General features: G+C 40.6%; 1 protein-coding gene across 2 annotated transcripts in view; it reads right to left on the bottom strand.

Moving 5' to 3' along the window:
- Positions 1-101: 101 nt before the first annotated feature.
- The window catches only part of LOC127434029 (kinase suppressor of Ras 1-like), a 51,312-nt gene continuing 36,908 nt past the window's right edge, over positions 102-14,505 (bottom strand). The window contains exons 7-20 of one of the 2 annotated variants that reach the window (XM_051686456.1): positions 11,782-11,865; positions 11,613-11,674; positions 11,406-11,515; positions 10,796-10,964; positions 9,758-9,799; positions 9,343-9,391; positions 8,477-8,540; positions 7,126-7,613; positions 4,666-4,762; positions 4,445-4,578; positions 4,216-4,347; positions 3,958-4,093; positions 3,112-3,245; positions 102-1,483 (exon numbers count right to left, since the gene is read on the bottom strand). In XM_051686456.1, the coding sequence (XP_051542416.1) occupies positions 1,477-1,483; positions 3,112-3,245; positions 3,958-4,093; positions 4,216-4,347; positions 4,445-4,578; positions 4,666-4,762; positions 7,126-7,613; positions 8,477-8,540; positions 9,343-9,391; positions 9,758-9,799; positions 10,796-10,964; positions 11,406-11,515; positions 11,613-11,674; positions 11,782-11,865 (1,708 nt within the window). In that variant the 3' untranslated portion in view covers positions 102-1,476. Of the gene's footprint in view, positions 3,246-3,957; positions 4,094-4,215; positions 4,348-4,444; positions 4,579-4,665; positions 4,763-7,125; positions 7,614-8,476; positions 8,541-9,342; positions 9,392-9,757; positions 9,800-10,795; positions 10,965-11,405; positions 11,516-11,612; positions 11,675-11,781; positions 11,866-14,505 lie in introns of both variants that reach the window. The other variant, XM_051686455.1, reaches the window with a different exon arrangement.

Genomic DNA, 14,505 nt, shown 5'->3' with positions numbered 1-14,505 from the left:
CCTCTGACATCACATCACAAGTCTCTGCAAATCCCAATATTTGTGTTCTTGTAAAAAAATGACTAGCATGTATGGATCTAACAACAGTCACGTGACAAGCTTGGTTTTATTGTCTTTCAAGGATGAGAACAGACAATGTGTACAGTAGTCACATGCAATACAAAAATATGACTGTACAGAACATGTATCGACCCATTCTAAAAAAACTTTGTTTTACAGTTTTTTTCTTTTTGCTTACATGAAAAAATATAAAGTATATTTACATCTGCAATAGGACAGCAATACCTATTAAAAAATGTCATGATGTACATATATATATATATAGATAGATAGATAGATAGATAGATAGATAGATATATGTAAAATGTCCATATAAATATTAAAAGAATTCTGTTCATTGACTGTACAATAAATAAACCATATTTATACATAAAAAAATGTACATGTCATCAATATATTTTCAAACCACAAAGTCCAGTCTTTTACAGAACAAACACACACCCATCCACATACAAAACATTACAAACACGCACATTACACACAAACACACATGAGAGTTCGTGTTTACACAACTTATGGAACACTGTTCTGCTGGGTTCATCTAGCGCTCTCTAACACGTGCAATGCGAACTGCTTTTAACATCCTTGATATTAAAAGGACATATAGTCAGGTGAGAAGACACACACTTCTCTTTGACGCATATTTGCAATCTGCATCAGATATTATAACCCTAAAGGGGCAAAGTTGTCCTTATATAGTACACCCAGAAATGAACATTCTGTCATGATTTTCTCACCCTCATGTCATTTCAAACCTGTATGACTTTCTTCCTTCTAAGGCTGAGTATATGATGACTGAATTTTCATTTTTGAGTGCACTCCCTTAAATGTTCAGAAAGCTTTCTGTTTTAAGGTCTGACCATATTCAAGAGACCCTCACAGCTAAATATATCTCCACTGAGAATATTATCATTTGTGAAATGAAAACATCTACTATCGGACACTGTGGAGGAAGTGACAACTATAGGTATGTCAGCATAAACCAGACGGTCCAGTCAGAGACAGAATCAGCTTATGTCACGCAGGACTAAGAGGCACCAAACCCACGAAAGAGGGAGAGAAAAGGAGAAAAAGAGGAAAAGCAGAGGAGCTTAGCATACATCTTCACCTTAGTGTCATTGAATCCTGCGAATCCAACAGGAAACGCATCACGTGACCGCACAAAAAGGAGCAGGAGAGGAAGAGAGAACCAGTCGCACACTCCAGTAAAGGAAATCAATAAAGAATAATTAAGGCAAAGCGTTTTATTTAACGCATCACCGCAACAATCCTCCACTCCACCACCACCCAGAGACCCATAGAAAGTCAGAGATGGAAGAGCAGGTGATGGTTAGTTTGTAAGTCCAGAGGAGGGCAGGCATGCAAGGCAGAGCCAGGGTTTGTGTGTTTTGCACTGCACATGTTTCAGGCACACAGCTACAACCTACAAAAATAAAAAATAAATGATAGACAGAAGAGAATGAGAGAAAAAGGAGAGATTAGGTTGCTAATGCTTAGTTCTAAGTTCTGACACAAGGAATAAAAGTTTTCAGAACAGGAAATTAGCAGTAAGAAAGAATCTGTTACAATTAGCAGTACATTTTGAAAAGGAGACTAAAGGAATGTTCCAGGTTCAAAAGTTACATTTATGCATTGGGCAGAAGCTTTTATCCAAAGTGACTTACAGTGCATTCAAGGTATACATTGTATAAGTTTTTGTGTTCCCTGGGAATCAAACCCATGATCTTGCCATTGCTAGCACCATGATATACCAGTTGAGCTACGGGAACCTTGTGAACAGGAACCAAGTTAAGGTCAAAACATACTTTACGCAAGTATGTGTGCACAGACGTTTCAAGGGTCACAAGCTCGATTTTGTAGGTTGTTGCGTTCCGAAATTTGTCAGACCGCAATTCATAACAAAACGCAAGTATGCGTTGCATTCTCAATGTTGCCACAAGGGGCGCTATAGCAGACATTGGTGTGAACTGTCCGTTTATACTGTGATTTTTTTCTTTCAAGTCAACTACTGTCATGGCGGAGTAACAGTTTGAAGAGAATATTTCTGAACAAATAAGTTAAGTCAAAATATTTATAGAAACTTACCAGAAAAATAACAAATGTTTGAAGGTAACTCTATCACCCTCCTCAGTACTGAGGTTTGTCACCGCCACAGTAAGTCTGTAACATGTAACCACTGCCAAAAAGGACAAACTTTACAGCTTAAATAACTAGCATTTGTGTACAGATGGGCTCTAAATGCTCCGGAATGCCTTGCCCCATAGACTTTCATTGAAGGTGCATTACTGTAAACACAATTTTGGTTTGTTTTTACAAAAGGAGGGACGAGACAAAATTTAACTATCTATATTGAACCTAGAACATTCCTTTAAGAGAAAACTAAGACATCATAAACATTTACTGTATAATTTAAAGGAATAGTTTACCCAAACATGAAAATTCTGTCATCATTTACTTCCACTCATATTGTTTCAAACCAGTATGACTTTATTTCTTCCATCGAACACAAAAGGAGATGTTAGGCAGAATGATAGCCTCAGTCACCATTGACTTTGCATCTTTATCTATACAATGAAAGTGAATGGTGACTGAGGCTGTCAGTACCCAACATTCTGCCTTCTTGAGTACCATGTAAAAAAGAAAGACATTCAGGTTTGGAATGACATGATGGTAAGTAAATGATGACAGAATTGTCCTTTTTTGGGTGAAATATTCCTTTAACAACTAAACTAAAAATGGGATCGTGAGAAGATCAACTAGTACTTCTCAGACGAAGGGAAACTTCTCAAAACAATAATAGTAAAACCTTAAAACATCACAGATACGTTTGGAATTATTTTTTTCTTTTCAAAAGCTCATCACTGGCAGAAAGCACAGTGCTCATGTGCACATCAGACAGGTACTGCTAATACAGATATTGAACTGAACGACTGAAGATGGTGAAATTCCCTCGCAGTGTGTGATACACAGTGGTGTCTCTGAGGTCATCTCTTCTGTCATTTCTTCAGCATGTAAAGCTTTGTAAACTATGCCGGGTTCTAGGATACGTACTCTGCAGACTTCCAGAAGTGCCCAGGGTGAGACAGTCGTCGGTTGAGTTTGGGCAATTTCTCCAGCATGTCAGCAACCTGGGTGAAAGTGGGCCGATTGCGGGCTTCATATGACCAGCAGGCAGACAGAATCTCCTGTGGCACAAACAGAAGACTAGCAGTCAACACAAACACAAGATTATAGACAGGGATTGATTACCTTCCAATTATTACAAAATAATTCAATGTTTTAGGTGTCTTTTTCATATACCTGGGGCCTGATGTATAAACGTATTTTTATTTACGCACATTTTATTTATTTAAAAAAAGGCTGCGATCTGATATGTCAGATAGTGTTTTACACTGCAAAAATACTTTTCTTTATCACTATTTTTGTTCTGCTTACATAAAAAAAAAATAAAAATCGAACTTGAAGGATCTATAAAAACATCCTAAAAATGATGATTACCTGAAAAGCAAAATTGCATAAGTTAGGTTTATACTTAATACAATCAAAAATGATTTCCCAATGGTGTGAGAATAAGACACTTCAATAAGACAAGATATATGCTCTGTAAACAAGCTTCCCATAATAAGACAAAGATTAAGAAATTATTTTTAGCAGCAGCATCTATTCACATGCAACATGTAGGCTTCAGTGTGTATATTATCTTCTGTAGTTTCTTGTACCATTAAATGCAGTATTATGCAAGATACATATAGCAATTATATGCAGATGAGGGGAGGAGTCGGGATGGGGAATGAAGCATGTGCATGTACGCACTTCCACTTTATTTCTTGTCATCTGCCTCCCCCCACCCCCCACTGAGCAGATGACAAGTAATAAATAGACTTAAAAGGCACTCACCGTGACCTCTTTACCCAAGTTGATCTCTGCCAGCACCCTCCTGATGCCCTCTCCACTGCCCACCTGCCAGATGGTAGCCTCTACGGGCTGACTGATGATGGGCCAGTCTCGTGCCTGCAGCTCGTACCAGATGGTGCTAAAAGAGATGAGCGAAAGGCAGCGGGTCAAGACCCTTCTGTTCAACATACATACTTTTTGGGCTATTAGACATTTTATTTATAGATAAAGTAAAGATTACAGGATTATTTTGCTACTTACCCAAAGGCATAAACATCAGCAGCATTAGAAAACGGAAGTTGGTCCTCGTTGTTTCCAGGACTCATCTTGCGTACAATTTCAGGAGCCAGATAACAGATCCACCCATGAGGAAGTTTCAGTTCATTTTCTCGTCTGAAGAGACACACAGTTAATAGACTGATATACACATACAGTTAATTGATTGACATACAGCTACAGAAACAACTCCAAGACCAATGCAGTAAATTACCTTCCCTCCTGAACCACTCCAGAGATTCCAAACAGGCCAAAATCAGTGATGACCACTTTGTTTGTGTCATGAAAGACATTTTTAGACTTCAGGTCCTTGTGAACAATGCCCTTAGCATGAAGGTAGCCCATACCCTGAGGAACCCAGAGAACAGAAGACGTGCTTCAGTTTTTGGCAACTGCACAGGTATAAAACACAAGCTTTAAACACAAAATCATTACCTTAACAATCTCCTGTGCGATCTGTCGTGTCTTATTGATGTCCAGTGTGTTTTTCGTGTCTCTGACAACAGAGTACAATGTCCGGCCTTTGCAGAAGCTGTGGGGAATAGAGTTGATATATTATAGATGTGCTTTTCAAAGACCATTTGTTGACAATGGGCAGCTGAAAGTAGCTACTGTCTATCAAGAAAGATTTCAAAACTGTGGAACATTCGAAACTGACTAGTACAGGCTATTGGTCAATTGATATCTCGTCTAGGCCAATTAACTTGCCAATATTTGGAATTTTTACGTTTAACTGCATCATCCCATAACCATACCCACTTGGCCACACTCACAATTCCTCATGTGACCCTGTGTCCACATGCGTGGATATTGTATTTTGGCTTAGCTATACACAATGCATAATTTAAATGAATTTAAACTGACTGATCTCAGTTCAGGAGACTCTGTGCTGTCAGTAAAGGGTTAAACGTTTGACACACGGAGACATGTGATCAAAAAACATGGTGCCGTTTACAGTGGAGTTTGTCATTGGGAGAAACGCCAACAAAACTACATCTGGTATGAAACCTAATTAAGTTTTTACATTGAAATCTGTTAGTCTCTAGTTTAATCCGATATGCCATTTTTAAAATTTGAGCGATTAATCGTGAAACGCCACGCTGCTCAACACAATGTACACTAATATGTACTTTATCGCATTTGTTCCATAGAAATCCTCTATTTACTGTGCATTATCACATTGAGAATCAATGGGTTCATCTAAAAGCTGAAATGTTGCTTTCAGAAGCTTTATATGAAGTTGGGATGAAAATAAGGTGCATTTTAAACTGTTCTGAGACCAGTGCAGACAGACAGCACACTTGAGGTTAAGCCATTCACTAAACAGGGAGCAAGGGAGCATCCTATAGCTCTCTATGCAGATAAATTCATTCAATCCAAACTTCCAATCAAAAGTTTAGTTTCAGGCAGCAGATGATGTTTGTACTACTCAACATGTTTGGAAGACATGGAACAATGTAATCAGTTCATAGAATCAGAATTTATAATGTATAATTTTATTTTAACATGGTTGGCAGTGATTTGATGGGATTGAGGGATGGGATATATTAGGCAGCAAGTGAACAGTCAGTTCTTGAATTTCATGTGTTGGAAGCAGGTAAAATTGCAAGCATAAGGATCTGAGCGACTTTGACAAGGGCAAAATTGTGATGGTTAGACGACTGGGTCAGAGCATCTCCAAAACGGCTGGTCCTGTGGGGTGTTCCCTGTATGCAGTGGTTAGTACCTACTAAAAGTGGTCCAAGGAAGGACAACTGGTGAACCGGCGACAGGGTCATGGGCACCCAAGGCTCACAATGTGTGTGGGGAGCAAAGGACAGCCCGTCTGGTCTGATCCCACAGAAGAGCTATTGTAGCACAAATTGCTGAAAAACGTAATGCTGGCCATGATAGAAAGGTGTCAGAACACACAGTGCATTGCTGCTTGCTGCGTATGGGGCTGCGTAGCCGCAGACCAGTCAGAGTGCCCATGTCCACCGCCGAAAGCGCCTACAATGGGTATGTGAGCATCAGAACTGGACCATAGAGCAATGGAAGAAGGTGGCCTGGTCTGATGAATCACGTTTTCTTTTAGATCATGTGGACGGCCGGATGCATGTGCATTGTTTACCTGGGGAAGAGATGGCAGCAGGATGCACTATGGGAAGAAGGCAGGCCGGTGGAGGCAGTGTGATGCTCTGGGCAATGTTCTGCTGGGAAACATTGGGTCCTGGCATTCATGTGGATGTTACTTTGACACAAACCACCTACCTAAAGATTGTTGCAGACCACGTACACCCCTTCATGGCAACGGTATTCCCTGATGGCAGTGGCCTCTTTCAGCAGGATAATGCGCCCTGCCACACTGCAAAAATTGTTCAGGAATGGTTTGAGTAACATGACAAAGAGTTCAAGGTGTTGACTTGGCCTCCAAATTCCCCAGATCTCAATCCGATTGAGCATCTGTGGGATGTGCTTCACCAACAAGTCCGATCCATGGAGGCCCCACCTCGCAACTTACAGGACTTAAAGGATCTGCTGCTAACGTCTTGGTGCCAGATACCACAGGACACCTTCAGAGGTCTTGTGGAGTCCATACCTCGACGGGTCAGAGCTATTTTGGCAGCACGAGGGGGACCTACATGATATTAGGCAGGTGATTTTAATGTTGTGGCTGATCGGTGAATATCATCATTACATTGGGCATCAGCATCACTGGTGTCTAGACACTAAAACCCATATTAGTCAACTGTTAGCTTTGTGTATGCCTCATTTGATATCATCACCTTGTATTATATCATTTATATTAGCCATCATCCACTCTGCTCTGTAGATTGCGGCATCTGCATTGGTGACTGATAACCCATCTCATTTGACCACTACTTCAAACACAGGTGAAGATGTTTAACATGTTACCTAGTGATGATGGCGAGATGAGGAGGCGCCATGCATGCTCCCATGAAGAGGACGACATTCTCATGACGTGTCTGTCTGTAGTTCATCACCTCCTTCTTAAAAAGCTTCAGATGGTCCTGATTGTTTCCATCGATCTCCAAGAGTCGGATGGCCACCTCTCCGTGCCAGCGGCCACGATGAACCCGACCCCAGCGGCCCTTACCGATAAGCTCTCCCAGGTCAAGTTGCTCGAAGGGAATGTCCCACTCCTGCAGGTACACACTGGTCTGACTGGCCTTACGGGAGATCGGCCCTTTCCAATGGGTTCCTCCTCGTGTACTGGGCAGATCATCCAGCTCATCTCCTTCACACTCTCCCTCTGAGCTGGCATTCAGTTCTTCCATATCCTCTTCTTCGTCCTCCTCAAGCTCTTCCTCTTCATCTTCCTCCTCTACTGCTACATCTTCTTCCTCTTCTGCCTCTATTTCCTCCTCTTCCTCCTCTAGCTCCTACCAGAGAGAGTCAGTGTTAATTTGTACACATTTTTTTATTTTAGTCAAAATTTTTGTCTTTTAATAAATATGTCCTTTAAATTTATATTTCATCATATTCAAGTCAATTTTACTCTGATCAAGTTGATGAGAATAATATATTTTAGTTGACGATAATGTGCAAAATTACAAAAACTTGTCAAACTGTAACAGAACAAACTTAAACCAAATACCTAAACATTTTGAAAAAGTTATAAACATTGAATTATTTAAACATGTATAAAAAATCTAATTAATTACATGATATGCCAATACAGTAATCAAAAATAATCAAATTAATCACATATAAATATGAGAAAGCCCCTTAAAATAACAATTTAATATATAATGATTAAATAATTATAAATAGTTATATATGAATAATTATATATATATATATATATATATATATATATATATATATATATATATATTATAAAAATAATTATTTAGATCATTTAAATGCATTACATTATTATAGCAGACGTGTAAAGCATTGATATGTATTAGAATGCAAAATATTGTTTAGTTCTATATGATTTAACATAAGTCTACCATTGGCCTACAGTCCACAGCAATCCATTTGCAATTGCATCATCAATCTGTCCGAGATAGATATATTACAAGGGCTTTTCTAAGAATGTGTTAGGGTTTGTTTGCGTCACATCATAAACACAGCGTTTTTAGGTCGCTGTGTCAAGTTAAATGCAGTTGAAAATGTTATATACATTTTATAGTTCTATCATGTGTTGCTATATTTTGATTTTAATCTGTAAAGTGACTTTAGCTTATTTTTTTACTATTATTAAATCAGACACTAATTTTTTCCACCCACATCTCACCTCTCTATCTTCTTCCTGATCCTGTTCTGCGTGCATTTCCTCCACAGATGGGTCGATCTCGTTGCTGTACAAAGACAGAACCATTCAACCAAATCACTCTCACAACAGAACACAGAAGTAGTATGCATGCCATAAACTTTTATTACATTTTAGGTCGGAATTTGTATGAATGTTGGGAAAATTTATATATTAGGTCACCACTGGGGGCCTGGGTATCTCAGCGAGTAAAGACGCTGATTACCACACCTGGAGTCGCAAGTTCGAATCCAGGGCGTCCTGAGTGACTCCAGTCAGGCTTCCTAAGCAACCAATTGGCCTGGTTGCTTGGGTGGGTAGAGTCATGTTGGGTTAACCTCCTTGTGGTCGCTATAATGTGGTTCACGCTCTTGGTGGGGCATGTGGTGAGTTGTGCGTGGATGCCGCAGAGAATAGTGTGAGGCCTCCACACACGCTACGTCTCCGCGGTAACACGCTCAACAAGCCACGTGATAAGATGCGTGGACTGACGGTCTCAGACGCGGAGGCAACTGAGATTCGTCCTCTGCCACCCGGACTGAGGCAAGTCACTATGCCACCACAAGGACTTAGAGCGCATTGGGAATTGGGCATGCCAAATTGGGGAGAAAAGGTGAGAAAATCCCCCCCAAAAAAAAGAAATATTAGGTCACCATTTATTTTAGTTTTTCACCATTTTCAATCGTCTTTACTAATTCATTTTAAATGGCCCAGCAGTGAGACAAATACATTTTTGAAGGTACAAATATTCCTTCAAAAGTCTTTCAATTAATATGAGGTCATGAAAACACCATGAGCATGTCAACTTCCTGTCAACTACCCATTTTCAGAGATGAACAGTTGTTACTTACACTGTATCTGGGAGTCCATCAGAATGAAGGAGGCTTGAACTGCACACATCTGTGAAAAAGATTAAAAAAAATAATGATCAAATCACATTTCCAATTATCATTTGGTAAAGTCAGTATGCACTCTCTGAATGCAGGTAATAGCTTTTCTGTCTACTAGCTGATGAACTGATAAAGAATTTCTAAGGTTCAAGCTAATATGCAGTGTCACAAATCACCAGCAGGAGGCATATCAACTCTAAAGCAAATCTAAACCAAGCCAGCATGCAAAACACAATACTTTAAGACATTGCGATACTCAGATTTGTACATTTGAGTCAGGACCGATCACGGAGTACTTTAGGAAAAGACATCTGTTGCTGGACCTGGAGATCATTGCAATGACTAAATAAAATTCAGCATTTTGAGTTTTACTCACCAGGGAAGATAAACTGCTGTCTGTGCTGGAAATAACAGGCAGCTTTGTGAAGGTAGACAGGAAAAGAGGAAGACAGGCAGGAAGCAGAAAGAGAGACAGTCTTGAGTTAGAGGTGAGGTCTCAAGGATGCTATGCTGATATACATGATTTATGTTGAGTCAGAGTGTTACAAACAGATGGAGCGATGAAATGTCTATAGCTATATGTCTATAGCTATATGTTCCAAAAACAAGTGAGCTGCCTACCAAGACTATATTTTAAGGCATCATGTATGTGCTTCTGAAGCAAAAGCTTTTCCAAAAGGAAGGCTGCTTATTATATCGAATGCATAATTATGCTACCTTCTAAGATAGCTTCTTTGGCTGAAGGGCTCAACTTTCTTGGAAGGCAGCTCCCTTTGTAGGTAATAGGCAGCAAAGTATCTCACTAGGTTTTGAAAGGGAGCTTATTTGTGTTATTTTGCCCAGGATGAGTGCAGGTGTGCATGTTATTTTTTTATTTTGGGGGGGGGGGGATTTTTCCCCTTTTTCTCCCAATTTGGAATGCCCAATTCCCAATGCACTCTAAGTCCTGGTGGTCGCATAGTGATTCGCCTCAATCCGGTTGTGGAGGACGAATCCCAGTTGCCTCCGCGTCTGAGACAGTCAACCCGCGCATCTTATCACGTGGCTTGTTGAGCGCGTTGCCACGGAGACATAGCGCGTGTGGAGGCTTCACGCCATCCACCGCGGCATCCGCGCTCAATTCACCATGCGCCCCACTGAGAACAAACCACATTATAGCAACCACGAGGAGGTTACCCCATGTGACTCTACCCTCCCTAGCAACTGGGCCAATTTTGGTTGCTTAGGAGACCTGGCTTGAGTCACTCAGCACGCCCTGGGATTCGAACTAGCGAACTCCAGGGGTGGTAGCCAGCGTATTTTACCACTGAGCTACCCAGGCCCCAGGTGTGCATGTTATTTAAACGTGTTAATCAGTGTAGTACTTGTTCACTTTTAGGTTTATCTCAGTATGTGTATGTGTTCAGGTGCTTACCTGGAAAGTTGAAACGGTTGTCACGGTGACCCTTTGGGGAGGGGTTTGGGGGCGGAGTTACACTAGGGGGGTTGCTCTGCTGGAAGGGGGCGGGAGAGGAAGGTGTAGAGGAAGTGGTGGAGGACGGATTACTGCTGGAGTCCAGTTGATTCAATGCTGGTGGCTGATCCTGCCAGAAAAAAAAATCAGATTGGTGCTTTTAGTGCTCTATTAAAAGAATATTCTATTAAGACTTTTGCTATGTTCGGACTGGAATACTAGAGTACATACTGTATACTGCATGCATAAACAGTATGTGAAAAAGTATGCAGTATGTAACAATACGTATTTTAAACTAGAGTATGCTACATTGTTGTCACATGATCTCACTAAGCCCAAGATGAGTTAGCATCTTAGAAATAAATATATTTATTTTGCATTTTTAATCCAGTTTTGTTAAAAATGTCTCAAGTTTTGTCAGTCCAATTAAATAAGTCAAGCAAGAGATGTTGAAAATCACAGAAAATATTGCTTCAGTTTAATCTGTCACACAGGAAATACATACTGCATACAGCAAAAATAGTACAAGATCTATTGTTGTATACCATTCTAAAAATATATGCATAATCACCTTCTTTGTTATTGCCTTTGGTAGCGTCCCAAACTGCGGTGCCTCCGGTGGACGGTCCACGGGATTGTTGATGTCTGAGGGTACAGACTCAGTCCTACGAATTTTTGTGACTGTGAGATGAAAATTAAAAACATTATAACAACGCATCTGTTTGGAGAAGACATTTGAGACTTTTATATTCTGAGCAATTTGATGAGAGGAACTTACCTGGCAGGAAAGAGATTCTGCAGGAGGGAGCTTCTTTAGTGCATTTGTTATGACACTTTAACCTAAAGTAGCAAAAGATGCTGCTGAGTGTGTGATTTTTACATAGATGACTTTGAGGAGATATCAGCAGTTAGTGGGTGTGGTCTCCTAAACACCTGTAGTAACCCACCTGCAGTGTTTACATTTCACCCCAAAGATCATGTTTTTCTGGCACACCTGACATGTCTGGGAGAGCCATGACTTTGTGGAGAACCTGTAAACAAACACACACAAACACACGTCTAAGGACATACCATACACATTTCTATAGTTTGTTTTAATAAAGTTTTAAAGGAATATTCCAGGTTCAATACAAGTCAAGCTGAATAGACTACATTTGTGGCATAATGTCGATTAGCACAGTAAATTATTTAGAATTGTCCCTCGTTTAAAAAAAAAAAAAATGGTTACAGTAAGGAAAATACAATGAAAGTGAATGGGGTCAGGGCATAAACATTTAAATACACACTGTTTCAAAATTATAGCCACAAAACATAAACATAACACATGTAAACATCATTTTAGTGTGATAAAATTGCTTACAGGGTTAACCTGCATTGCATTGTCATGGCAATGAATTTGTAATATTGGATTTACCTTTACACAGATAGGGTTAGAAAGAGATTTTATCTCACTTGAATAGTTAGCACGCTGTTGGGGCTTCATTCAGGAGCGGGTTTGGTTATTAGCAATAAATAATAATTATCAAGGATAATTATTAATTATTAAAATCAATAGAACACTGATTAAAATCAACAATCATCAAAGATAACTATCAATTATCAAAATCAGGGACTAAAAACCAGACAGTATAGCAGTCTCAATATAAGATTGTTCCCTTAGGAAAGTCGATGTCTGGAGAACATCGACATTCCAAAGGGGAACAATGAAGGCTTGAATTCGAGCACTGACATCCCCTGCCAGCCCTCGGCACAGGTGCATGCAGAACAATACCAAAATGCTTCTCTTTAAAGTATAAAAAATTTATTGATGCAGTAATATCAATTATCACTAATCAATACAATGCAGTCAATAAACTTCCGAATTCCAACTACAAACTAAACAGTGACATGATTAGATATGGTAACAGATAAGCCTATAATACATGAGAAGAGGGAAGATGTGTGTGTGAATGGGTGTGTGTGTGTGTGTGTGTGTGTGTGTGTGTGTGTGTGTGTGTAAGGAGAGAAGGAGTGCACAAAATGGCGGGCGTGGCTCTCGTGAAGAGTGCGTCACGCGAGGTTTCCGGCCAGAGAATGTGGCCGCGAATGTGGGTGGAGAGACTGATTAATGGCGTCTGCCCATTTAACACGCGTCTCCGCTGGTACGATAACTTAGGGACAAAGTTATCTGTTCACCAAATGTGTGTGCGGGTATGTTTGTGAGGGGTCGTGTGTGTGTGCGGTTAGTACGTGAGAGAGAGAACAGGGTGACGGCACCGAAGCCAGTTTAGCGATCGTGGGAGAGACGGCAACCGTTAGTTTTATCACTCAGAGACACAGTGAACGGCTCGTAATCCATCCGCCGCGGTCATTCATTCTTTAATGGATAAATTCAGTGTGCCGGTCTCACCCGCATTGGCGGAAATGCACAAACAGCCCAACGTGGTTGAATGATAACACAGAAAATCTCATTCATGGTAACAGTAAGTTACAGTAATACCTTGAGTATTATTAGCAGCAATGAGTGGACTCTGCAGTCCATAAACTGTACAAGAAATAACCTTGATACACAAGAATAACACACTGTAATAATCTATCTCTGCCCAGACGTAAACCTCTTGAGTCACATGAGGATGGGGATAGTATGTGTGTTCATCTGTCGTTTGACTCCGACTCGGTTCCTCGAAGCTCGGGTGATGACGGGAGGCTGTTTCCTCGCTCTGTCGGCGGGTGGTACGGTGGCTGATTCTCTGTAAGTTGGCGGAGAAATCAGCAAAGTCTACTCGGTTGAAGGAGGAAGAGAAATCTTCTTTCTTCAATTCTGCAGGCAAAAGGGTGAGACACGGATTGCTCATCGGTCTCCTTTAGATCCATTAGCTCAGTGGAACACGGAGAATCTCAGCTCGTCCAGCGAGATGGAGATTGTATGGCCAAAGTTCAGGTATGTACATTACTTACTTGGGCAGCGAGGCAACACCTGGGAGCAGCAAGGCTGCAACTAGATGTGGCAAATACTGTCGCTGGAAGCAAGGCTGAGGAGGAATCTCTGGGGTTTTATACTCTTGATGACATCATGGTTGAGAGACGTGTTCTGTTGTGCATTTCATCCAATAGGAGTTGAGAGTTTGATCCTTCTGAATTTCACACCTAGGTGTAAAGTGAGCAAGGCTTGATGGGATCTACTGTCAGTTTGGACTCCCTTTGTTTGATTGTGGTGCAGTTTTTGTGTTATCAGGCTTTGAGTGTTCCTACAGGCCTCAGTCAGACTTTATGACTGTGTGTAGGCCTGCCTTTGTCTCCTATCTGAGCACATGAGGCCCAACAACGCATAATGTTTATGTCCTGTGGCTATACTTTTGAAACAGTGTGTATTTTGATGTTTATGGACTGGCCCCATTCACTTCCATTGTAAGTGCCTTACTGTGTCCTCGATTTATTGTTATTTTTTTATATATACAAGTCTACATTTTTTGGAGTGACTATTTGCACAAGGTGTAAATAGCACCTGCCACACAGTGCAGCTATTTGGACTCAAATAGTCTGGTGGAAACACAGAAATTAAAGACAAAGTGTCACAGCAGTGGTGTAGTGTGTAAAGACGGTGTGGACGTGCTTTTTTCGTGCTGAGAACTCGGGTTCGATTCCCCCTTTTGTCCCACTTTTTCCCATCCTGTTTCCACTCTTAATATTTC

This window comes from Myxocyprinus asiaticus, chromosome 43 (genome assembly GCF_019703515.2).
Source record: "Myxocyprinus asiaticus isolate MX2 ecotype Aquarium Trade chromosome 43, UBuf_Myxa_2, whole genome shotgun sequence".
Lineage (NCBI taxonomy): Eukaryota > Metazoa > Chordata > Actinopteri > Cypriniformes > Catostomidae > Myxocyprinus > Myxocyprinus asiaticus.
The sequence above is the reverse complement of the archived record's forward strand: the minus strand, read 5'-3'. Positions and strand labels throughout refer to the sequence as shown.